The 26155-nt window shown below is 42.6% G+C and overlaps 2 protein-coding genes across 2 annotated transcripts in view; one reads left to right on the forward strand and one right to left on the reverse strand.

Annotated features, from left to right (window-relative positions):
- Nucleotides 1-693: 693 nt before the first annotated feature.
- On the reverse strand, nt 694-2820 carry LOC119425721 (lysozyme C-like). Its single transcript, XM_037693265.1, has 4 exons — nt 2683-2820; nt 1018-1173; nt 836-914; nt 694-760 (listed from the first exon to the last, which is right to left on the reverse strand). The coding sequence occupies exons 1-4, from the start codon at nt 2810-2812 to the stop codon at nt 694-696; spliced, it is 432 nt and encodes a 143-aa protein (XP_037549193.1). The 5' UTR covers nt 2813-2820.
- Nucleotides 2821-8613: 5793 nt separating this feature from the next.
- LOC119425544 (NLR family CARD domain-containing protein 3-like) overlaps nt 8614-26155 on the forward strand; it is a 19479-nt gene continuing 1937 nt past the window's right edge. The window contains exons 1-8 of the mRNA XM_037693071.1: nt 8614-8693; nt 16419-16508; nt 16661-16780; nt 19792-19870; nt 19977-20181; nt 21923-23729; nt 23985-24158; nt 24350-24523. Of these exons, the coding sequence (XP_037548999.1) occupies nt 8614-8693; nt 16419-16508; nt 16661-16780; nt 19792-19870; nt 19977-20181; nt 21923-23729; nt 23985-24158; nt 24350-24523 (2729 nt within the window). The remainder of the gene's footprint in view (nt 8694-16418; nt 16509-16660; nt 16781-19791; nt 19871-19976; nt 20182-21922; nt 23730-23984; nt 24159-24349; nt 24524-26155) is intronic.

A 26155-nucleotide genomic window follows, 5' to 3' on the forward strand; every position in this document is an offset into this window, starting at 1 on the left:
GAGTGCAGTCAAACAGCAGCTGTTAGTTTACCGCTAGTAAACATCTGGATGTCAACATCTGGATGGCTGAAGGCCGATGATTCCATGGACAGCAGCACGAGCCGCGGCTCAGAGAACAAAGCTGTCCTTTGTTCGGCTCCTCGACGTCACGCTCGCAGCCTGCTGGGGGCGGAGTCAGTTCCCTGGTTCTGGCAGCACCGTGGGTGGAACCAGGTTTACTGCAGGTTCCTCTTCTGAATGAAACAGTCAAGAGTTTTTATAGTTTAATGTTCCCAAAAGACCAAGAGTCCAGAAAGTTACAGAGCAGTTCACTCAGGGATTTAACATTTTGTTGGTAAACACTGAACAACAATCATTTGTGTGTCGTTGAGGATCCAAACAAGCAGAAAGGTCAGAAAGGTCAAGAATACAAGAACTGAAAGTAAAGGAACTAAAAGTACCAAAACCAGAAACTAAACGTCTAAACAGGAAGTACAGTTCAGCTGATCTCGAACAATTAAAGACAAGCCGCAACTGAAGAACATGAAGCTCTCAGAGGTCATGAAGGTCTCAGAGGTCATGAAGGTCTCAGAGGTCATGAAGGTCTCAGAGGTCATGAAGGTCTCAGAGGTCATGAAGGTCTCGGAGGTCATGAAGGTCTCGGAGGTCATGAAGGTCTCGGAGGTCATGAAGGTCTCAGAGGTCATGAAGGTCTCAAAGATGACATCCATCCAGATACGGGTTCAGGTCTTGGTTCTTGCAGTGTGCACGCCAGGCCACCCTGAAACCACAAAACAAAGATGAATCCAGAAATAAAGCTCAAGGCCGTGAACACGTCTCCGTCACATGATCTCACCAGGCTCCGAGTCCTGCAGGATCCTCAACAACTCGTTTAGCGCAGTTAATCGCCTTGTCCACGTCGTCAGTCAGGAGATCTGGAACAACAGTTGTGGCACTTTTTAAAGTCACGCTTGGTGGACCTGACTGAGAATCAGTAAAATATGTAGGACGTGGTTAGTTTGGAGTTTCTTCACTGACCGCTGCAGCTGACTTGGCAGGCGTTGGACGATTGGGTGTGTCCGTCATCGCACCAGCGGCTGTTGATCTGGAAGATGCCGATGTCACTGGATCTGTCAGAGTTGTGTTTGAAAGCCCGGGTGTTGTAAGTGGACACCCAGCGGGTCAGACAAACCCCTTCAGGTAAAACACATGGATTAAGGACAACCTTTAGATTCACCCGGATGTGCACTAAAGAGTAATAATAATAATAATAATAATAATAATAGTGTGAAAAGCTGTTGCACATTAATGTAGGCTGCAGGATCAGGTCTGACTGCCGGAGGTTTATCTGACGTCAGGACGTCGTTGACGGCTGCACAGACGTCCTGCAGCTCATGACGGGTCAGTATCAGCAAAAACTATTTAGAAACCAGCGTTTTGTCACGGGCAGAGTTTTAAGAAAATAATAATCTTTAAAAAATAAAATAATGTTGAAACTCCTGTTCAAAGAGCAGCAGACATGAGTGTCTGAAAACAAGGCCTGCCTTTCTGCTGTGGACCTGAAGGGTCCGGGGGTCTGGAGCGTCTTCACAGAACTCTGGGCTGGATTATTTTGGGGGAAATGCTTTTTTAATTCTTCTTCATAAATCGCTGCAACATAAATTCTGTCGGTTTTTAAAAACAAAAGATTCTTAAAAAGTTCATTTTTCTTCTTTCGGCTGCTCGTTCTTCAGGGGTCACCACAGAACTAACTCTCATGAAGTGATTGTTTTTACTCCAGATGTTCTTCCTGACTCTGTGTGGAGCGGGGGCTGACATCTGGGACGCCCAGGGGAGCAGATTCTACTTTCAATTTCTTTATCAAGTTTTCGACATTAGGAAAAGACTTTACTCTTTACTTTATATTTGCTTCCATTAGGTAAAGTTATTAAACAGCATGGGATAAATGTTCATTGTTATGCTGATGACACACAGTTATATTTGTCCATTAAACCCAATGAATCCAATCAGCTACTTAGACTACAAGCATGTCTTAAAGACATAAAAACCTGGATGACCCTTAATTTTCTCCTGTTGAACAGACAAGACTGAGGTTTTGGTTTTTGGACCTGAGCACCTTAGGAATGAATGTTTCAGTCTTTCTCCCTCCTTAGATGCATTAATCTGTCCTCCAGCTCTAATGTTAAAAATCTTGGTGTTATTTTTGATCAGGACATGTCTTTTATCCCCCACATTAAAAACGTTACTAGAACCTCCTTCTTCCACCTGTGTAATATCACTAACATTAGAAACATCTGATCTAAAGATGATGCAGAAAAACTGGTCCATGCATTTGTCACGTCTAGACTGGACTATTGCAATGGTTTATTATCTGGGTGTCCAAATACTTCTTTAAAACGTCTTCAGTTGATCCAAAATGCTGCTGCCAGAGTCTTAACTGGAGTTACTGGGAGAGATCATATCTCTCCAGTTTTAGCTTCTCTCCATTGGCTCCCTGTCAAATCCAGAATAGAATTCAAAATCTTACTTCTAACCTACAAAGCTCTCAACAACCTAGCTCCATCTTATATTACAGATCTTATTGTTCCATATTTTACTAACAGAGCACTGAATTTAATTGAAGTGGTTCAAGGTTCTGCCTCTGAACTTTATTTTCTACCTCCCATTCAGCTGTTTCCTGTCAGACTGACAGTTTGTACTCACAGTTGGCCAGGCTGACTCCTTTGTATCCGTCCATCCCATGCTCCTTCAACGTCCGAGCCCAGTCGCAGCGCTCAAAGACCTTCCCGTTGGCTCCAGCCACCAGCAGCAGTGCAAACACCAGGAACTTCATCTTGCTCTTTCTGCTGGACACAGTGTTTGTCTGCTTTTATAGTCAGTTCTGTGGGTGGTTCCTACGGTGGACAGGTGCAAACGAGTTGCACCTGTCGAGATAAAATCTGCAATTACAGAAAACAGAAGAAAAACAATGAACAAAAGAAATGCAAATGAAAAATGCTGCAAATTCCAAAAAACATCAAAACAACTGGAAGTAAGAAACACTGCAAACTCCACAAAACACCAGGAGGAGACTGGACCAGCAAGTCCTCTGGAACCAGACCCTGTAACACTTTACAGCTGAGCAGATAGTTTCTAAAGTCAGAATACTTTCAGAGTCTGTGAGGAGTTATCAAATGTCTCAACTAAAGAGAGCGTTTGGAGCTTCTGGTTGACTCTTTTAATCATCACTGCCTTCCTGTTCTTGACAGTAATGCTCCGTACAAAACCCGCTCTGGGCCCGTTTACCCCAGTTCACCTTGGTTAAACAATCAAACCCGAGAACTCAGGCGCTGTTGTTGGAAAACAGGACGCCTGTGGAAGAGGACTGGTCTGGTTGCCCTCTGGGAATATTTTAAGGAGCCCTTGATGCTTTTAACAAGGCAGTTAGTGATGCCAGGTCATCTTATTTTATCAGACTCATTCACCAGAACAAAAACAAAGTGTTATTTGATACGATCAGGAGTATTGTATCTCCCCCGGCGCACCAGGCTTCATTAACCTCAAACAACGACTGTAACGTGTTCCTCAGTTTTTCATAAAGAAGGTGAAGGACCTGAAATCCAATTTATCTCTGAGCTCCTCTACTTTTCAAGATCTGAGTCATTTTCTTCTTTTGTTCCGATGATTTTAAACGACCTGACCTCTTTATTTGGCACAAAGAAACTCTGCTGGTTTACTGGAAATATTACACCCCCCCCCCCCCCCGCTTGTTCAGACTCTAGCCTGTATGGGTCCAACAGTGTTGATGATAATTAACAACCCCCTGAACAAAGGGTTCGTCCCATCGTATTTTAAAACAGCAGAAGTGACCCCCCTCTTAAAGAAGCTTCATCTTGATTTGGCTCCTTTTCCACCTTCGGTCCCGTCTCTAAATCAGTTCTCAGTAAATTACTTGAAAAAGTTGTAGAAACCCAACTCAGATCCTGGTTCTGTCAGTTACAGATCTCTGATCCCTTTCAGTCTGGTTCTCTAAAACACTATTCCACTGAAACTGGTCTAGTAAAAGTCCACAACGCTCTGTTAATGGCTGCTGATGAAGGAAAATGCTCGGTGCTGGTCCTGTTAGATCTTAGCGCTGCCTTTGATACCATCGACCACACAACCTTATTAAACAGACTGAAGGTTGTGGCTGGTATTTCTGGCTCAGCTGCGTCAAGATGGACAGGTTCTTCTCTGGCTATGCTCCCTTAACTTGTGGGGTGCCACAAGGCTCAGTTCTGGGTCCACTTTTGTTTTCCTTTTATATTATCCCACTTGCCGGCATTATTCAATCCTTTTCTGATATTTCCTATCACGTTTATGCTGATGACGTTCAGTTGTATATTTCATTTAGACCACACCAGCTGGATAAGTTGGCCATCCGTGTCCAATGTTTGTCCCGTATCAGTGACTGGCTTGCCAGTAACTTTTTGGCTTTAAACACCAGTAAGACAGAGACTTTGATTACAGCTCCCAATCACCTTCATACAAAAATCAATCAGACAGTTGCCTCTTTCTGCCCAGTAGCCAAATCAAAAGTCAAAAATCCAGGAGTCACATTTGACTCATCGTTAGAATTGAGTGTCACATTAGAGATATTTCCCGTTCTTGTTTCTTTCATTTAAGAAACGTTTCTAAAATACGACCTCTGGTCTCCAGAGTTGACCTTGAGAAAATTATTCATGTTTTTGTGTCATCATGTCTGGACTATTGTAATGTCCTTTTTACCTGCCTGGACAAGTCTTCTGTCTCACGTCTACAAGTGATACAGAACACAGCTGCCAGACTTCTCACCAAATCCAGTAGATCCAGTCACATCACTCTGGTTCTATATTCACTGCACTGGTTCCCAGTGGAGTTTAGAATCTGTTTCAAAGTTCCTGTGCTGATGTTCAGAGCTTTAAATGGCTCCTGTGTATCTTTGTCAGTTTCTAACCAAACACTCTGCTGCTCGTGGCCTTGGGTCCCAGACACAGAACCTCTTGGTTGTTCCACGGACACGGCTGAAAACTAAAGAGGACAGGACCTTTCAGTCTGTGGCCCCCAGGCTGTGGACCACTTTGACCTGCAGCTTCAGACTCTGTGGAGGTTTTTACAAAGCAGCTGAAAACACTTTTGTTCTCCCAGGCTTTTTTAAATTCTTTGTATATTTTGGTTTTGATTTTTACTGTACAGCGCTTGGTGATTTAATGTCTGCGCTCTATAAATAAACTTTACTTACTTACTTGGTAATGTAAGGAAACAAAAAGTAGGTAGCTACTTTGAGTGACTTTTTTACACGGTCTGGTACCAGATAGCTGGTGGTCCAGTCCCCCTCCTAGTCTGGTGCTCTTCTCTTTTTCTCTATCACTTCATCCAGATCTTTCTCCTCCTCATCACATCCAACCTGTGGAGCATAACCACTAACGATGTTTAGCATCAGACCTTCTACTTCTACCTTCAGACACATCACCCTATCTGACACTCTCTTCACCTCTACTACATTCTTTGTCAACTCCTCCTTCAGGACCATCCCTACCCCATTCCTCTTTCTATCCACACCATGGTAAAACAGTTTGAACCCTGCTCCAATGCTGCGAGCCTTGCTGCCCTTCACTTGGTCTCTTGGACACATAAAACATCTACCTTCCTTCTCAGCATCATGTCAGCCAGCTCTCTACCTTTGCCTGTCATTGTCCCCACATTTAGAGTTGCAACCCTCAGTCCTACATTCTTCACTTTCCTCTTCTCCTCTATCTCCTGACACATTTCCCTCCTCGTGATTTTTGAAAATGAGCAGTAAAAACAACAACAACAACAATAACAACAATCCATCCATCCATCTTCCGCTTGTTTCGAAGTTGGGTCTCGGGGGCAGCATCAGAGCAGGGAGGTCCACACATCTCTTTCCACAGCCAGAGTTCATGACCAAAGGTGAGGGGAGGAACGAAGACCGACCAGTAAACAGAGAGCTTTGTCTTACAGCTCAGCTCTCTCTTCACCACAATGGACCGGCACAGAGTCCACAATACTGCAGATGCTGCACCAATCCATCTGTCAGTCTCATGCCAGTCGTGGCCAGGATTCTCTTGCAAGAGATTTTTAATCTCAGTGGGATTTTCCTGGTGAAATAAAGGTTAAACAAAAATAAACAAAATGTTCCTCCTGGATCTGAGGTTCGACCAACGATCAGATCCAGTACCTGAACAGACCTTACCAGGGAGGATAAGGAGAGTGATGTCCCTGTACCTGGAGCACACCCTCCACTCCCCCTTTCTGAAGAGGGGAACCACCACCACCAGTCTGCCAATCCAGTGGCACTGCCCCCGATGTCCACGTGACGTTGCAAAGGTGTGCCAGTCAAGACAGCCCCACAACATCCAGAGCCTGAAGGAGATCAGGGAGGATCTCATCCACCCCCGGAGACCTGCTGCCATGGAGCTTTTTAACCTCAGTGACCTCAGCCACAGTTATGGACGGATCAACCCTGAAGTCTCCCGACTCATCTTCCTCCATGGAAGACGTGCTGGTGGGACTGAGAAGGTCCAAGAACTATTCCTTCCACCTCCCGATGACATCACTGGTTGAAGTCAACAGCACCACCTTCACTGAACAGCGTTAGTAAAGAGCTGCTTCCCCTCTCTGTCCAGGATGTGAACATCTTCATCCCTGAAAGAGTGACCTCTGGCCTGGAGATGAGTGTAGACCTCAGAGTCCTGGCCTGATGATGTTGATCTTCTGTGCTGGTCCATCCTTTTGGCCAGTGGCTGTTTAGTTTCCCCGATGTAAGACTGATCACCCTCCTGACACTGAACAGCATACACAACATTACTCTGTTTGTGCCGGGGGACTGGATCTTTGGGATGAACCAGTCTTTAATGTATTTTGGGGTTTAAAAGCCACTGGGACGTTATGTTTAGAAAATAAACGTCTCAGTTTCTCTGATACTCCCTCAACATCTGGAATGACCACTGGTCTGGGTCTGGGTTCCTCCTTTTCACCTGGTGCTGACTGGAGTCAGGTGCTTGTGTGTGGGACGATTTTTTATTTCCTTTTTTTGTCTTAAATCCGTTATTGTCAATAAAAACAGAAGTTTGATTTGACAACAAAAGGTTAAATTAATGTTAGAATAAAGAAGAAGGATTCTTGTTCAACTGTGACCAATAAAGTGTGAAATAAATTCCCAGCATCCTCTTTCAGTCTGACGGGAAGAACTTTGTGTTCCTGTTTTTAATAAAGTGTTCAATAAAAACAGAAGATTTAGAAATTATCAGAAGTGATTAAAACTAAAACAGAACAGTTTCTCTTCTATTAACGTTTATTCTTTATTTATTACAGCTTCACTTTGTTCCACAGCTTTAGATTCTTTTACAGGACTTTATTGTTTGCAGCTGTGAGAATAACAACTAATCTCAGACATTTATCCTTAAATAAGCTTTAATTTAGTTTGTTCATCTGTTTCTTGATTTTGAAAACCCCTCTGGATCTTTTCAAAGCTTTAAGAAGAAGAAGTCTGAGACGTTGTTAGTTGTTGTGTTCCAGGTTTAACTAAAGTGAAGCTGCAGACAGAAAGTGAAACTTCTGATTTGGACCCGGGATCAGTTCGACAACAGGAAGAGAAGCAGCTCAGACATTTCAGCAACGGTGAGTTTATTTTATTCTGAAACTTTGTTCTTACTAACTTTCCATTTGGTTTCTGCTCTTTGATGTTTGGGGAAAATGTTGACTTTAAATGATCAAACTACAATGATCTCGATCCAAATGAGATTAAGGGGCCGTTTACACGGTTTACATTTTGAGTGAATCCGCTCCGTTCTCTCTGCTGATCATTTACACGACACCAGTGCCCCCCCACCCCCACCCCCCTGAATCCAGATGTTTCTGAATCCACCTTCCAGAGTGGAGGTTTTTCACTGACCCCCGCTGATAATGGAAACATCTCCCGCTGAGGCTTTGTGTGAATTCCTCTGGTTGCATGTAAACACTAATCCGACCGTGTCAACGCGGATCTTTTCCTCTAAAAACCTACGTTTCCCCCATCGTGTCCGTGTAAACAGGAAGCGAATCGTTTCATTTCTTTACGAGGGACATCACCAGAACTGAACCAGGACCACAAAAGAAGTTCTTTAAAACTTTTCATAAGATATTAACAGGTTTCATTAGTTAATTCATTACTAGTTGTCAGCCTGATGTTCAGACATCTGGTCAGGATGGACCCTGGACACCTCCATAGGGAGGTGCTCTGGACATGTCCAACTGGGAGGAGACCCAGGACACACTGGAAGCACCATGTCTCTGAGCTGGTTGGATGATTGATGGATGATTGATGGATGGATGGTGTGTGGACATTGAACAGGACTTGTCTTTTGGTTGGAGGACAGCAGTAACATTCTGCAGGGACTAAAACCAGCAGGTTGATGGATGTTAGCGGCGCTGCAGTTCCATCACTCCATCTAGTGGACAGCTTGATGAACTGCAGCTGCCCCTCACCTGTCTGACTGACAGGAAACTGGAATAAAGAGCCAATCAGAGGAGCAGCTGATTGTTTGCAGCACGCATGGTAGAGAGGATAATAAGAGATGATGTGCAGGTGAACCATGTGTTTCCTCTGCAGGTGAAGGTGAGCTGCTGTGGAGCATGGATCAGGCTGAGGTCAGAGTTCTGCCCTCTAGAACCGCTCTGTGTGGAGAACATGAGATCCAAAGCAAAGAGCACAGGTGAGACGAGTGGGTTTCCCAGTTTCACATGCTCACCCCTTCATTTCATTTTTGCAGTTTTAAATGTTTTGGTGTCAAATTATTTACCTGAACATTTGGACTTTTATTTCACAAACACCTCCAGCAGTTTTACAGCAGCTAAGGGTTAAATTAAAGCTCATCCATTCATTTTATTTATCCCCATGGGGCCATTTAACAAATGGAGCATTAAAAGCTGCTGCAACAACTCAAAGAACCCAAACAGAACCACACAACTTAACATAAATAACACAAAGTGCACACGTACATGAACACACAGGCATCATCAACAGATCAAACCAGATATGGTTTAGGCAGCATGACCATCAGTCAGAGATTCAGCTCAGTTTATTCTAAAGCTCCAAGTCACAACAGAATCATCCCAGGGACTGAACAGAAGCATTCATGTATAAAATAATAATTTAACAGAAACATTCATGTATAAAATAATAATTTAACAGAAACATTCATGTATAAAATAATAATTTAACAGAAACATTCATCTATAAAATAATAATTTAACAGAAACATTCATCTATAAAATAATAATTGAACAGAGTAATGTTGTGTATGCTGTTCAGTGTCAGGAGGGTGATCAGTCTTACATCGGGAAACTAAACAGCCACTGGCCAAAAGGATGGACCAGCACAGAAGATCAACATCATCAGGCCAGGACTCTGCGGTCTACACTCATCTCCAGGCCAGCGGTCACTCTTTCAGGGATGAAGATGTTCACATCCTGGACAGAGAGGAACGATGGTCTGAGAGAGGAGTAAAGGAGGCCATCTTTGTGAAAAGAAACCGTCCATCATTAAACAGGGGTGGAGCCTCCAGGTTCAACTGTCCCCCTCTTACAATGCTGTGATTGCTAGTATCACTCAGCCCTCTGTGAACAGTAAACAGCCATCAGGTGCTAATGATCCATTGTTAGGCTGATGGTCCTTCTTGAGCATGTGAGCAGCTCGTTCTGGTTGTCAGCAGCAAACTGGTTGATCCACTCTGAGAAGGTGCTATTTAAGAGACTGAGCTGAAAACAGCACCTCAGACTGAAGAAGTCTCTCGGACGAGAGACGAAACGTTTCTACATTTTTTGTTGTTTTGCTTTGTTTTGGGTTTTTTTGAATGTCCAGAGGACCAGATTTAACTTTTTTAGATTCATGTATAAAATAATAATTTAACAGAAACATTCATGTATAAAATAATAATTTAACAGAAACATTCATGTATAAAATAATAATTGAACAGAAACATTCATCTATAAAATAATAATTTAACAGAAACATTCATCTATAAAATAATAATTAACAGAAACATTCATGTATAAAATAATAATTGAACATTATTTATCTGAGGAGCAGCTTTGAGTTTAACTCCATCACTGAACTCTCATCTTGAACAAGCATGAAGGCGACAGTGGAAAGAAAAACTCCCTCATGATGAAGAAACCTTTAGCAGAACCAGGATCAGGACAAGAGGACCATCTGCTTCAACCGGCTGGGTTTGGTAGGAATAGATACACAATGGCAGGTCAAGAATCACATGTTAAGATAGAAATAGTATCAAATGAAAACTATTCATTTTTTACAATTCATTTAAGGAAATTAGGTCAATTTGTCCTCTAGTAGTCTAAGTCTATAGCAGCATAACAAGCCAACCCTAACTATAGGATTTATTGTAGATGAACAGATGCTCAGATATATTCATCAATTAACGCGGATTCCTCATTTTTCTGAACTGAATAAAACGTGCATTGAATTTAATGAAATGCAAACGTGAGACGTCATTTATGTTTGACCCATCAAAATGAATGCGGTCATTTATTTACAGAATCAAAATTTAACATCAAACATTTACATTAATTTGGCAAATTATGAAAATAACAACATAATCAATCAATCAGGAAAAATCATACGGCCATGATTTTTCCGTTGCTTCACCACAGACATTTATGAAACTGTACAATTATGATCTTTTACCCACACGGATGTGGATGAGCATTTTACACAGACAGTTCTAAATATCTGGAAGAATATCTACTTGATAGAAAAGTTTAAAGATGAGAAAGAAGTTTAGAGGGAGTAAAGATGGTATGGGAGGGGAAGTGTTCACCAGAATTGACACTCTCCATCAGAACCCAGCTCTCCTCGGTACGCTTGGTAGGAAACTTGACTCATTACCTTTCTGAGGTTAATCAGCAGATATGGAGCTCCGTTAACGCTACCTGTCCAGCGTCTCCTTAGGATGCTGTGAATCGTCAGAAGTAGTGGCGAGTGAAAATGTTATAATCCCATGGAACTCGGAAGAGCTCTGTTGTCATGTCAGGATCATCCCGTCTCCCAGAACTGGGCTTCTCCGCACAGAACTGGACAGAACTTCTTTAGAGCTTCAACAGAACTGAGTAGTTTACAGATCTCGAGCAGAGCTGTGTAAACCAGGAAGTACTGACATTTTAAAGAGCTGTTTTTCCGGTCCATCTGGGAGTATTCCCATTGGCCAGAACCGACCAGACGGGGTGTGTTTTGTGACGTAAAAGGTTAGAAGACAGCAAGAATTGTTATGGAAAGATCAGAAATGTTCTCACAGACAGAGAGAGTTTTGTTTTGGCGCGTTTCAGAAACAGGTGCCGAAACACCTCTATATTTACGTCTGAGAGGATTCTAAAACATGACAGTTCGTTCCAACAACTTGTTTTGCGTTTGACTCCAACCTTGGACCAACTTACACTTGCTCATTCAAAGGCAGAAATCAGAAAATGCATACAAATCTGTAACAGACCTCAACATGAATTCTAACTTTGCATGAGAAAAAATCATCACACAGTTAATAAAATTGATTAGTTCACTGCAACATCTAAAATGGTTTGAACTAAGACACTTTGATTATCAACATTTGTAAAATAGTAATGATAATAAAAAGAGAGTGTTCTTTTCACTTGAATCTTCAAGAAAGAAAGTCTCAGGATGGGTGAACCTGCATTTCTGGATTCAAATCAATAAAATGACAGTTCCTGTCCCACAAGGTTCTTAAGGTCAAGGGTTTTGACCTTAGGCTTAGTCGTGACACCAGATTAAGTTCACTACATTATTAAAAAGGAAAGACTTAATCCCAGTCTTCAAACTAATAAGTTATAAACATGGCGTAGAATAGAGGTGCACCGATTGCAGTTTTCTGGCCGATCACTGATTTCTAAAAAGTCTGACCTGACGATTCCGATTTTAGCCGATACTGATTTAGTTTTATCAGCGACACTCAGGTGTTATAAGTTCACAATGCACCTTCAATTTTCCAATATTATTTTATTGACAAACAGACCCTTGAACAATATTTTAGAAACAATACAAACATGTTTTAACTGGCCATGAGGTAGTGCTCTGAAATATAATGAAGTTCAGACAATTGTTGTTAAAACTAAAAAAATTGGTAAAATAGGTTTCTCGTGCAAGTATTGGCCGATTTCCCAAAATTAAGGAAATCGTCTGGCTGATTTTTTGGCGCACCCCTAGCTTAGATATGTTGACTAGCTGGATAAAGTCTTTTAAAATCACAGACCAGATTTAAAGGTGGACAGAGAAGCTGAACTGTCAACTGATCACCACCTGTAGTGAGTTGGATCAGATGGTGGAGGAAGATTCTGGACAGACCCGGTAGACCCAAACATCTAGTGAAGGTTTGTTGGGAACTCCTGGCAGAAGAACCCATCAGAAATATCTTCAACTCAGAGAGCTTTAACTTCATCCCAGCTGAGGTGGGGACATTGAGTCTGAGTGGACCATGTTCCATATCTCATTTGTGGAGGTATCTGCTTTGAGTGGCTTCAGGGTTGTCCGTGCTTCTCACGGTGGTCATCCTCAAAGTTGATGGTGGACACCCCGAGTTAGGGAGGCTGTCAAGATGAAGGAGTCCTACTAGGCCTTGTTGGTCGGTGGGACTGCAGAGACAGTTGAGGAGTACCGGAGGACCAAATGGTCTGCAGCCTTGGCTGTTGTTGAAGCAAAAGCTCGGATGTGGGAGGAGTTTGGTGAGACCTTGGATAAAGACTCTCTGTCGGCTCCGAGGAGATTCTGACAAACCATCAGGAGGCTGAGGAGGAGAAGCAGCTCTTTACTAACACTGTTCAGTGAAGATGGTGCTGCTGACTTCAACCAGTGATGTCGTTGGGAGATGGAAGAAATACTTCTCAGACCTTCTCAGTCCCACCAGCACGTCTTCCATGGAGGAAGATGAGTCGGGGGTCTTCAGGGTTGATCCGTCCATAACTGTGGCTGAGGTCACTGAGGTTAAAAAGCTCCAAGGCAGCATGTCTCTGGGGGTGGATGAGATTCACCCTGATCTCCTTAAGGCTCTGGATGTTGTAGGGCTGTCTTGACTGGCACACCTTTGCAACATTGCATGGACAATGGGGGCAGTGCCACTGGATTGGCAGACTGGTGGTGGTGGTTCCCCTCTTCAAAAAGGGGGAGCGGAAGGTGTGCTCCAGTTACAGGGACATCACTCTCCTCAACCTCTCTGGTAAGGTCTGTTCAGGGGTTCTGGAGAAGAGAGTCTGATCGTTGGTCGAACCTCAGATCCAGGAGGAACAATGTGGGTTCTGTCCTGGCCATGGAACACTGGACCAGCTCTTTACCCTCACTAGGGTCCTTAAGGGGTCATGGGAGTTTACCCATCCAGTCTACATGTGTTTTGTGGACTTGAAGAAGGTTTTCGACAATGTTCCTCAAGGTACACTGTGGAGGTGCTCCGTGAATCTGGGACTGAGGGCCCGTTGCTACGGGATGCTCTGTCTCTATGCTGTTCGGCACGAGAGTTTGGTTCACATTGCCGGTAGTAAGTCGGTTTGCAGCTGAGTGTGAAGTGGCTGGGATGAGAACCAGCACCTCCAAATCTGAGGCCATGGTCCTCAGTCAGAAAAGAGTGGATTGTTCTCTTTGGGTCGAGGGTGAGGTTCTGCCTCAAGTGGAGGAGTTCAAGTATCTCTGGGTTTTGATCACGAGTGAGGGAAGAATGGAGTGTGAGATTGACAGACAGATTGGTGCAGCATCTGCAGTATTGTGGACTCTGTACCGGTCCTTTCTGGTGAAGAGGGAGCTGAGCTGACAAGTCAAGTCAAAGTTTATTTATATAGCACATTTAAAAACCTCCACAGCTGACTAAAGTGCTTCACAATAATTTCAATATCATGGATAAAAATATGATAAAAGAATTAAAATTGAGTTTAATAAAAATAAAAGTATGATTAAAAAAATTGCAGTAAAATACCAATGAAATAATAGTACAAGTAAAAACCAATATATACCATTTCAGTTGCTGCTATTTCCCAAAAACTCAAATCAATCAGGCACTAATTTGAAGTTGAAGTGGCGTTGAAGGCCTGGGAGAATAAATGTTTTCAGTCTGGACTTAAGCTGATCTACTGACAGAGAGATCTTCACAGACGGAGGGAGGCTGTTCCACAGTGTGGGTTTTGCCACAGAGAAGGCTCTGTCACCTCTAGTCTTCAACCTCACCTTAGGGACAGCCAGCAAGAGCTGGTCAGCTGATCTCAGGACTCTGGCTGGAGCTGCAACAGCTTGCTTAAGTAAGATGGGCCCATGGAGTTTAAACACTTAAAAACAATCAATAAAACTTTAAATTTCACCCAAAAAGCAACATGGAGTCAGTGAAGGGTGTGAAAAAATGGGGGTAAAAGATACACGCCTCCTTGTATTCATCAACAGAAGGATTGCAACGTTTTGGATTCTCTGCAATCGCTGCAGGAAGCTCTGGTCCAACCCTAAATACAAAAAGTTACAATAATCTAAACGCTGTAAGACAAAGCTCTCTGTTTACAGGTCAGTCTTCGTTCCTCCCCTCACCTCTGGTCATGAACTCTGAGTAGAAACTGAAAGAATGAGATCGTGGATCCAGGAGGTTGAAATGAGTTTCCTCTGCAGGGTAGCTGGACTCTCCCTTAGAGACAGGGGGAGAAGTTCAGCATCAGGAGAGACTCAGAGTAGAACCACTGCTCCTCCACATCCAAAGGAGCCAGTTGAGGTGGTTCAGACATCTGTTAAGGATGCTCCCTGGACACCTCCCTATGGAAGTGTTTTGTGCACGTCCGACTGGGAGGAGACCCTGGGGAAGACCTAGGACACACTGGAGAGACTACATCTCTCTGATGGTCTGGGAACACCTTGGAGTCCTCCCAGAAGAGCTGGAAGAGGCTGTGGACAGAGATGTCTGGACCTCCCTGCTCAAGATGCTGCCCCCGTGACCTGACTTCATAACAAACGGAAGATGATGGATGGATGGATGGAATAGTTGGATAAGTAGACAAATGGTGTAAAATATGTAAATAAATAGACAGTTAAAAATGCATGCATCAGTAAGCCATAAAATACATTATTAAAATAAATAGATGCCATTGTGCAGCCAGAGCAAGTCAAGGCTTAGAGTTTAGAAGTTAAGGAGGAAGGTCGTCTTCCTCCTTTGTGTCCTGCAGCTGAGACAACAGAGTCCGTGTCCTGACCGGGGCCACTGAAACTGAAAGCAGGACATGGGTGGGATCTTGAAGCATCCTATGAGCTGTGTTCATTCGGCTAATCGCGTACATCCAGGAGAGAGCCGATTGGCTCTGACAATGATTGTGAAATGGTTTCTGTTTTGCAGATGGAATGAAACCAGAGAAAGTTCTTACATTTTCAGTAATAGCATAATAAATGGGGTCAGATGTTCTCGTTGGTCCCAAATGAGTTCAGATTTCTGAGCAATTATAGTCTCTGATGACATTTTATCATAATTTTCTCAGTTTGAGGAAAACCTCAGCAAGTTGTCAAAGACTTCTCCAAGGTATTGGTACTCCTTCACAATTTCCACTGAGTCTCCAAGAATCTGAGCAATGACAGCCTCAGCCATCTGCCTCTGGGAGAGAAGGTCACTATCATCTCCTTAGTTTTACTGGTGTTGAACTCCAAGCACGAGTGCTCACACAGCTCGACAAAACTCTGCAGAGCCAGGCCAAGCTGCTGTGTGGGACCAGAGAGCAGGGACAGAAGTACCATGTCATCAGCAAACTTTACCATGTGGGAATCAGGCTAGACAGATCTGAGGTCATCTGTATGTAAAATGAAAAGAAGTGGGGCGAGGACACAGCCTTGCGGTGAGCCAGTGGAGGTACAGGGGATGTCTGATAGGGCGCCATACAAATACTCTCTGTGACCTGTCGGTAAGAAAGTCTTATTAGTTGATGTGGATGTGGATGCGTGTGATGAGCCTTTCGGCTGAGATGTGTGGCTGCATGGAGTTAAAAGCAGATGAAAGGTCTGCATACAGGATTCTAGCTGAGGGTTAGTGTTGGTCCTCTTCAGGGCTCTCACCACCTCTGCTCAGTTGTCAGGTCTTAGTGGAAATGAGTGATTGTATCTGAGTGCCGTTCAAACCTGGAATAAAGACTGTTCTGATCATTGTGGAGTGAAGAAGGGCAGCTGCCTGCAACCTGAATGGTTTTTGTAGCTGGTGGAGACAGTTCACTGCTGCCAAGCTGAACAAAGCTGCTTCCTTTAACCAACAAGTGAAGCTCTTCGCTCAATCTCGTTTTTAACTGTAGAAATAAAAACGGTCCGGTTGTCTTCTATTTCACCTCTAGGAATGTGCTTCAGTTGTCCTCTAAGGGTCTGAGTGGAGCAGATATGGTTCTTCTCCTTTTCATGTTGTTAAAATGTTTGGTCACAGACATGAACCAGAACCAGAACCCAACTGTTTGTCCACGCTGAGCAAAAGTATTTTGTGGGACTTTAAAGGTGAACCTTCATCCAACAAACAGTAAGTTTTTTAAATGAGTCTGGATAATATTCAGCAGGACAAATTATTGTTTGTAAAATCACTCCATAGTTTAAGTTTGATTTAATTTATAGCCTTATAGAGGCACATATTTTTATTTGGCCAGCATTGTGTTTTACTTTGTTTTCTAACAGTATCCATCAGAAAGTCAGGTCTGAAGCAGAACCTGAACCCAGGCACGTTCCCTTTGGAAGCGACGGGTCAAAGTGTCTGGATTTTGATGTGACATCGGACCAGCCTCCTGCTGCAGACAGGTGAGCTCTGTAAACTGAGTCTGTTTATTCCAACATGTGTTTGACACGAGCCCAGCTCTTTAAAACATGCTTCTATGTTCAGGTGTGTTCACTGGAAGGGTAAATCATGGATGTAGTTGGAGGCGTCCTGGATGCTTCTGTCATATTTATCAGCTCTGGTCTGGTTGGTTTTAGTCTTCATCCTTCAAGACATTTGTCTTGGACTCCCACAGATTGGTTCTGTTACATGACAATGAGATAACCGGAGCCCGATAGAAACGGTCAAATATCACATTTTCCCGTAAAATGGACCAAGAGGTTCTGACTGACTCAAGGAGCTTAAAGAATATTTACCCTAAAATGTTACAAAAACGCTGACGTGGCAGCACAACTTATAAAAACTGAGGGTTGACACGGGAAAAACCAGCCGTGGCATAAAAACCAACAAATCTCCACTAAGGAATTGATGAAGGCTGAGGAACTACAAGGACCAGGTCACCGGAGGGACTGGAGGGGAGTGGAAACACCTGGCATAGGTGATGTCGCCTCCTCTTCTATGGGATGCTCTGAAGGTGGTCCGAAGAGGAAAAGTTATAGCAATATCCTCTTATAAGAATAAGATGAAAAATAACCCATTAGAAGAATTACAGAATAAACCAAAAGATTTAGAGAAAATACATAAAATAAAAATGGATAAAGACTTACGGAAGGAAATCACAAAAACAAGAAATAAAATTAAGGATTTAAACTGCACACAAAATAAAAACATTCTTAAACAAAGATAATATGAAGGTGGATCTAAATCTATGAAGGTCCTCGCTTGGAAACTTAAGAAGAAAATAGCTCGGAACACAATCCACAAAATTGAGATCCAGATACAAAAATAATTAAAAAAATACTAACTAATTGAAATCCAGGGAGCCCTCGAAGCGTTTTACAAAACTCCATTGTAAAAGGAGGCAGCTTGGCTGAAATAGACAACTTTTTGGACTCTTGAGTACGCAAAGAACAAAATAAAAAAATGATTGATGTAACAGAAAATGTGTTTTTAAAAAGCAACAAGTAGACTCAGTTTAAATAAATCATCATGATTGGATGGCTACACAGCAGAATGGTACAAGTTTATAAGAGAACGTCAAATGCAAAATGAGTTACACGTTATAAACCATGTTCCAAAGGAAACAATGGCAGCGATGGTAATCAGTATTGATGCAGAAAAGGCGTTACAGGTAGTTTCCTTTATCAAGTCCTGTGCAGATTTGGCGTGCACGAAACAACAATAACAACAATACAGAATATATAATATATGAAACCAACTGCTAGAATAAAAGTTAATGGTTACTTATCAAACGGCTTTGTTTTGGAAAGAGGGCACAATGTGCATGTTCACCACTGCTATTTGCATTATACCTAGATCCACTCGCTCAAAATATAAGACAAAACAAAGAAATAAAGGACATTAATATACACAAAAAAGAATATAAACTGGCCTCTTATGCAGTTGGCATTTTGATTTTTCTGGGACAACCAGCAAGCTCTCTACCTAAACTAATGCAGTCATTTGAACGCTTTGGTGTCTTTTCAGGATACAAAATTAATATAAGTAAAACTCTACTAAAACTAAAAAAGTCAATGTAGCTAGATGGAGTTTGATCCCATATTTAAGTTTCAGCTCAAGAACAGAATAATTTTAATTGAAAATGTTATAAATCTATACCAAATTTTACCAATAGAATTAGACCAACCACAATTTAACAAATGGGACAAAATCCTGTCTAGATACATAAATCAGGGTAAAAGACCCAGGATTAGGTTAAAACATTAGTTAGTGAAAGATAAAGGGGTATGGGGCTTTCCCTCCCTCAGAGATTACTACTGGGCAGCACAACTGAGGCCCATGGTCTGATGGTGCAATCCTTCATATGAAGCTCAATGGAAAAGCGCTGAAGAAGCCCTGACCCCTACCCCACTACAAGCACTCCTAGCAGACAGTGACCTGCAAAATGCTATAAAGAATATAGATAATCTGTGGATCAAGTTGAATTTTAAAACATGGAAAACGGTAATAACATACAAATTTGAACATAACAATGTCCTTAAAGGCGCTTCTTAAGTAAAATGATTATCATGGCACGGTGGCGCAACTGGTAGAGCTGCTGCCTCTCAGCGAGCAGGTCCCTGGTTCAAATCTCAGTCCAGGGGTCTTTCTGGGTGGAGTTTGTATGTTCTCTCCATGCATTTGCAGGTTTTCTCCAGGTACTCCAGTTTCCTCCCACAGATCAAAAACAAGCATGTTAGGCTGATTGGTAACTCTAAATTGTCTCTAGGTGAGAGAGTGAATGGTTGTTTGTCTCGATTGTCTCTATGTGTCCCTGTGATGGACTGGAGACCTGTCCAGGGTGTACCCCGCCCCTTGCACAGTGATTGTTAGACTTGGGCACCGGCGACCTCTGTGACCCAAAATGGAAGAAACGGGTAAAAGATAATGGATGGATGGATGTTAGTGGGGTATAACAACCACATTTAACTCCCTTTATGTTAATGTTTATGTTCATTTCCTTTTCTCATTTGTGTTAAAAATTTACATTTAAGTGAATAATTTGACTAATAACTGAAGCAGATGTACATGTGAAATATGTTTATAAATGTCAATATAAAAGCAATTTACAAAAGGAAACACCCGGCATGACAGTAACTGGGACAGGTGAGAGTGGGCCGGACGGCAGCTGAAGGAGCAGAAACTGACAGAGGACAAGCAGCTGATTCAAAACTGGGAAAAACTGAACATCAATAAGAAAACACATAAAGCGAACAAAACCAAAAATAACGAACATACACACAACAAAAACATAAATGAATAAATAAAGAGACAGATACTGATACAACACAGTGAAGGCTACGCAATGAAGTCTGATCCACCCAGACCAGGACCAGTAAACATTTAACATCGCAGGAAGTCTTTTGATGTTTATTTTGTTTGTCTCTGAATGGACGGACAGAGTGGGAGCTGACTTGTCTGGATTTGTCCACAGGGTGGACCAGCAGAGCTCTGAGGGTGCCAGTGGTCAGCCTGCTCAGCACAGTCAAACACAGCTGGACTCCATATTTGTGGTGTGTACGTCTTTGTGCTGCTCTTCTTCCTTCTGTCCAGCACGAACCTGACACTTGGCTCCATGATTTCAGTCTGACATCTCGTTCATGTATGATTCTGTTCCAGCTGCTGGAGGACATCATGGTCACTTTTGTGAAGAATGAGCTGAAGCTGGTCAAAAAGGTTCTGAGTCCAGATTGCCCAGAGTGCTTTGAGAGTCAGAAAGAAGATGAAGAGGAGAGGAGGGATATCAAGGAGGCGTTTGTCAAGATGACTCAGCACTTCCTGAGGGGGATGAAACAGGAGGAGCTGGCTGACCGTCTGAAGAGCAGTAAGGGGATTCCTTTAAAAAATCACAATAGCACAGCTAACGTGAGCAATAACTGACTTCTTGTTTGTCTCACTTGTTCTATTGAATAGCTAGTTTCCTTGGGGTTACTACAATGCCATATTCCCTTGCTCAGTCCTCTTCCTGCTAAGTCCAGGAAGACCCTTGTCTTCTCAGACCTGTTCCTGATAAGACCAGAAGGACCCATATCTTCCCAGTACTGTTCCTGAGAAGACCAGGAGGATCCATATCTACTTAGTCTTGTTCTTGACTTTGAGGCTTATTTGCCTGTCCCAAGCTGACCTTACCCATCTCATCACAGCTGATGTGCCTTAGTTCCTGTTCATGAGGGGATCTAGCTTGTCTGTCTCATCAGCCAAGGTGGACACAGAAGATATTCGTACAGATGTCTTTCTGCCTGTTCCAGCTGTCCAGGAGTTTTCTGGAGACACTCCTGTACCTGTTTTTATACCAGCCTTCCAAAGGGGTTTTCTGGATGCCTGTGTTGCAGCGTGAGCTGCTGCAGCTAGCTGTTGCTAGCTGTGGGCCTCAGGCCTCATTTTGGACCCCAAACCCGCCTTCGGCTCACGTGCCCCCCTGCTTGGACCTCCCTCAGAAGTAGCAACTCACACTATCTCAATAAATGAAGGAAACGTGAATTACGTTTTACCAGTTGTATTAAATCAAGGCAGGGGAAGGTTACAGTTTTACAGCGCTGGCCTCTCCGATACACGACGCGAGATCCTGGACCGGAAGGGACGGATGACACATTACAAATATATAGGACCTAGGTTCGGTCTTCACATCTAGGAGTACAGTCTATCACGTGGGTAAGGGGGTCAGACTGAATGTGATCTCAATGGATCTTATGTGGTCTGACGTGTCAGGAAAAATGATACGGGGCACAAAGCCTCTCTACGTGGTGTAGCGAGCCAATAAATAAATAACAAATAAATTAAACTCTACTCCTTGACAAAAATTGAATCCCTGGGAGACTCATTTTTTAGAGTTGCTGGCCCCATTTAAACCAGTCAGAACTAGGTCATAATCTCATTAAAATCTGTCTGAGCAGATCAAAAACCCAGGGTCAGTCTAGATAAAATACTAACACCTGTTTTCTAGTCCAAGCCTTTAAGGGATTCCAGCAGGGTTCCTTTCCATCCCTGGGCCAACAAGCTAACTGTTCTTGTCCTACCTGGTCTCTTTGTCCACGCCTTCTCTTGCCGCCAATTTCAGATGAGCATTTTTGTTTCATGTTTCTCAATAAACTGAGGGTACTCAGCCCTGTCAAGAGAACCAAGAGCTTTGCCTACCAAACAAGCCCAAAGTTTTCCATGGACCGGTCACTACAGGATATGTTTCGACCGAGCACTGGTAACATAGCATGCATGCAAACGGTCTTGGCCATGCCCACTTCCCCTGCACAGAGAAACAGCTGATTAGATGCAGTAGGAAGCTTATCCTGCAGTAAGAGCTGCACGAAGATAGGAGGACGCTTTTTCTGCAGCTCTGGGCTGCACAAAGATGCAGCAGGTGATAAATAATTTAAAATAATTCATTTTAAGTAAAAATTCTATGCCCATCGTGCAGCTCATCCATCAATCAGCCAATTGTATGTCATGTCTACTCTTATTTTGAAAAACTGTGATTGAGCGAGTCCGCAATAAACGAACCGCAAAGTAGAGAGGGACTACTGTATTTACTTAAAAGAAGTGCTGATATTCTTTACTGTGTTTTTATTTAGAACATTTTGCTGCAGTTTGTCAACATGAACTGAAATCTGATTTGAAGAAGAAGCTCCAGCGTGTGTTCGAGGGGATTGCTAAACCAGGACACAATATCCTTCTGGATCAGATCTTCACCGAGCTCCACATCACAGAAGGAGGGACTGGAAAGATCAATGATGAACACGAGGTCAAGCAGATTGAAATTACATCCAAAAAGTTAAGCAGACCTGAAACAACCATAAAACGGAAAGACATTTTTAAAGTGCCACCTGGAAAAGATGGTCCAATCAGAACAGTGATGACGAAAGGAGTGGCTGGCATCGGGAAAACAATCCTAACTCAGAAGTTCTCATTGGACTGGGCTGAAGACAGAACTAATCAGGACATCCAGTTCTTGTTCCTGTTCACCTTCAGAGAGCTGAATATGCTGAAAGAGAAAGAGTTACCGAAAAGCTTGGTGGAACTTGTTGATCACTTCTTTACTGAACCCAAAAGAGCAAAAATGATCCTGTTAGAAAATTTCAAGTTTCTGTTCATCTTTGATGGTCTGGATGAGTGTCGACTTCCTTTGGACTTTCGTAACAATCAGATCATTACTGATGTCACAGAGTCCATCTCAGTAGATGTTCTGCTGACAAACCTCATCAGTGGGAACCTGCTTTCCTCTGCTCGCATCTGGATAACCACACGACCTGCAGCAGCTCATCAGATCCCTTCTTGGTTTGTTGACATGGTGACCGAGGTCAGAGGGTTTAATGACCCACAGAAAGAGGAGTACTTCAGGAAGAGATTCACACATAAGACACAAGCTAAGAGGATTTTCTCCCACATCAAGAAGTCACAAAGCCTTCACATCATGTGCCACATCCCAGTCTTCTGCTGGATCACTGCTACAGTTATGGAGGATGTGCTGGGAACCAGAGAGGGAGGGGAGCTGCCCAGCACCCTGTCAGAGATGTACATCCACTTCCTGGTGGTTCAGACCAAAGTCAAGAAGATCAAGTTTGAAGGAGGAGCAGAAACAGATCCACACTGGAGTCCAGAGAGCAGGAAGATTATTAAATCTCTAGGAAAACTGGCTTTTGAGCAGCTGCAGAAAGGTAACCAGATCTTCTATGAGTCAGACCTGAAAGAGTGTGGCATCGATATCAGAGCAGCCTCTGTGTGCTCAGGAGTGTTCACACAGATCTTTAAAGAGGAGAGAGGGCTGTACCAGGACAAAGTGTTCTGCTTCGTCCATCTGAGTGTTCAGGAGTTTCTGGCTGCTCTTCATGTTCATCTGACCTTCATCTACACTGGTGTCAACCTAATGAAGGGAAAACAACATACTTCTGTGTTGTCCAAATTATTCAAGAATCATAACCTTTCAGATCTGCATAAGAGTGCTGTGGACAAGGCCTTACAAAGTCCAAATGGACACCTGGACTTGTTCCTTCGCTTTCTCCTGGGTCTTTCACTGCAAACCAATCTCAGTCTCCTACGAGGTCTGCTGACACAGACAGAAAATACCTCACAGACCAATCAAGAAACAGTCAAATACATAAAAAAGAACATAAATGAGGTGTCATCTGTTGAGAAGAGCATCGATCTGTTCCACTGTCTGAATGAACTGAATGAACATTCTCTAGTTAAGGAAATCCAACAGTCTTTGCGATCAGGATGTTTCTCCAGAGATAAAGCCTCTCCTGCTCAGTGGTCAGCTCTGGCTTTCATTTTACTGTCATCAGGAAAAGATCTGAACGTGTTTGACCTGAAGAAATACTCTGCTTCAGAGGAGGTTCTTCAAAGGCTGATGCCAGTGGTCAAGGTTTCCAATAAAGCTATGTGAGTACAAACGGCCTTACATACAGGTTAAAATACATGTAATTTGATGGCATAAAATTGTGTCATGGATTAAAAACAATTTCTATCACAAACCATTAACTTTGTACATTAGACAAAATAATTTTACTTTTACCATGTGAGCTTCAGCTTCACCTGGTGACATTTTTGTTTAATTCATAACAAAAATTAATGTCTATGCAATGAAATAAATATTAGTCTAATAATCTGTATCTTTCCATATTATTGTCTTCTCAGATTGAATGACTGTAAACTTTCAGAGAGAAGCTGTGAAGCCCTGTTGTTAGTTCTCAGTTCAGAGTCCTCCTGTCTCAGAGAACTGGACCTGAGTAACAATGATCTGCAGGATTCTGGAGTGAAGCTTATATCTTCTGGACTAGAGAATCCACACTGTAAACTGAAAACTCTCAGGTGAGACGTCCTAATTCTAAGGGTAATCAGCCTGTTTTGTAATTACAAGAACATTTGTCATTACTTACAGAACATTTAATATGTGAGGTTTTTCCACATCACTGCCTGCAGTTGTTTTATTCAACTGTTCAACTGTTTTTTTAATGAATTTAGAAGTATTAAGAAATACTGTTCATCTTGTGTGTTTGTAGTCTGTCAGGCTGTCTGATCACTGAAGAAGGCTGTGCTTCTCTGGCCTCAGCTCTGAGCTCTAATCCATCCCATCTGAAAGTGTTGGATCTGACCTACAATAATCTTGGAGACTCAGGAGTGAAACTACTGTTGGCTGGATTAAAAGACTCACATTGCTTGCGAAAAAATCTGAAGTATGAAAACTCCCACTGCAGCCAAACAAAATGTCTTATTGGTTCAACTTCTGTCCTTTTCATTCCTGCTATATCAACATTTGCACTTTGCAGAGTGTCTTCTATGATAATATCTTCATAAATAACATCTGCCAGTTGGGCAAAAAACACTCAGTTTAGACAGTTTTCTGCATCTGTCAACAAAACTTTGAGCTTGACCTTTTTTCTCTTTGAGGCTTCCACTTTTACTTCAAGCGCAGGTCCTCTACCAGAGGCCTGAGAGTTTGAGGGTTCTGTTCAATATCTCAGCAGTTCCCAGGACTGTGGTTTTCTGGACAGATATCTGTAATTATGTTCCTGGGATCTGCTGAACCCACATTCTGAGTTTGGGAGGCAGAGCCCTGAGTGCATCATTGACTACTGGCACCACTGAAATGTTAACTGTCTACAACTTTTCTATTTTTTCTTTCAGATATATATCTATACATACATTTATATACATCTGATTATAGACAGAAACAATCTGGCCTCATGTCTGTACAAGACCACCAAACCAAGACTAGTGTTCATTAGTACACACTTCTGCAATACTGTTTCTTTCCACACGGGGGAGCTACTGAGTTACCTCCACTATACACAGCTAAGCACGTACTGTTGGTTTTGTGGATTTCGGTGACCAGCCTAAAAATATGACAAGGCATCTCTTTGTCTTCTTGCTGAAGCCAAAGTTATTCTGGTGGGGACAAAGTTTTTGGTCCTTACAAAGTTTTGGACCTCATACTGTGAGCGTGCTGTCAAGGTAGGGTCCCCTTCATTCACCAAAGACAAGTACAAGCACACACTTACACACAGCCAATGCAGGTGTGCCGAGTCCTGGTTCTGGAGGGCCACCACCCTGCAAGTTTTAGTTGTTTCTCTGTACCAGCACACATGACTTAAATGAATGAGTGATAAACAGGCTTCTGCAGAACTTGAATATGTGGTGAAGAGCAGGGAAACAACCGAAACATTCAAGACCAGAATTGGATACAAAAGATAAAGTGGGTACTGAGGGAATGTGTAAAGTCAGAAATGTACAACACCATATACCCATATTTTTATTATGGCAAAATCAATAATAATAAGTTCTAACAATGTTCAGTCAGGTCATCTGGACAGTTTTTTTTTTTGTTTTTTTTTTGTTTTGTTTGCAGAAACGTTTTGTCCTTCATCCAAAGGACTTCTTCAGTCCGAGAAGCCACCAAACAAATTGGAGTCACTAAGATACTGTCCAGATGACCTGACTGAACATTGTTGGATTTGTACCTGGATTATTGAGCTTGAACTGTTGGAATAATAAGTTCTGTTTATTTTTAATCAGGATTTATATTCTGCAAGAAGTGAATAAATTTTTCTCTCTGGGAAAGTTGTGAGATTAAAGTGATATAATTTAGGAGCTAGGAGCTCTGAGAGCTCATTCTTGACGCATGGTCTGAACATTTTTCTCCTGGGGGTTTGCCCCAACTGTTGAATGATTGGTCAGAAATGTGGAGTGTGTGTGGTTAATACAGCCGCTCCATTCCAGGAGCTGCTCAGGAACAAGTGTGGCCATAGTCACATTGGGAGGATTAGCTCCTGGGGGCTAACATTAGCTCCTGGAGGCTAACATTAGCT

Source organism: Nematolebias whitei, chromosome 19 (genome assembly GCF_014905685.2).
Source record: "Nematolebias whitei isolate Nwh7 chromosome 19, NemWhi1, whole genome shotgun sequence".
Classification (NCBI taxonomy): domain Eukaryota; kingdom Metazoa; phylum Chordata; class Actinopteri; order Cyprinodontiformes; family Rivulidae; genus Nematolebias; species Nematolebias whitei.

Coding starts and splice junctions, on each gene's coding strand:
- LOC119425721 (XM_037693265.1), bottom strand. CDS start 2,812: ATGAAGTTCCTGGTGTTTGCACTGCTGCTGGTGGCTGGAGCCAACGGG. Junction 915..1,017: donor CTGCCAAGTCAGCTGCAGCG/GTCAGTGAAGAA, acceptor CTGTTGTTCCAG/ATCTCCTGACTGACGACGTG. Junction 761..835: donor CCTGCAGGACTCGGAGCCTG/GTGAGATCATGT, acceptor TTGTGGTTTCAG/GGTGGCCTGGCGTGCACACT.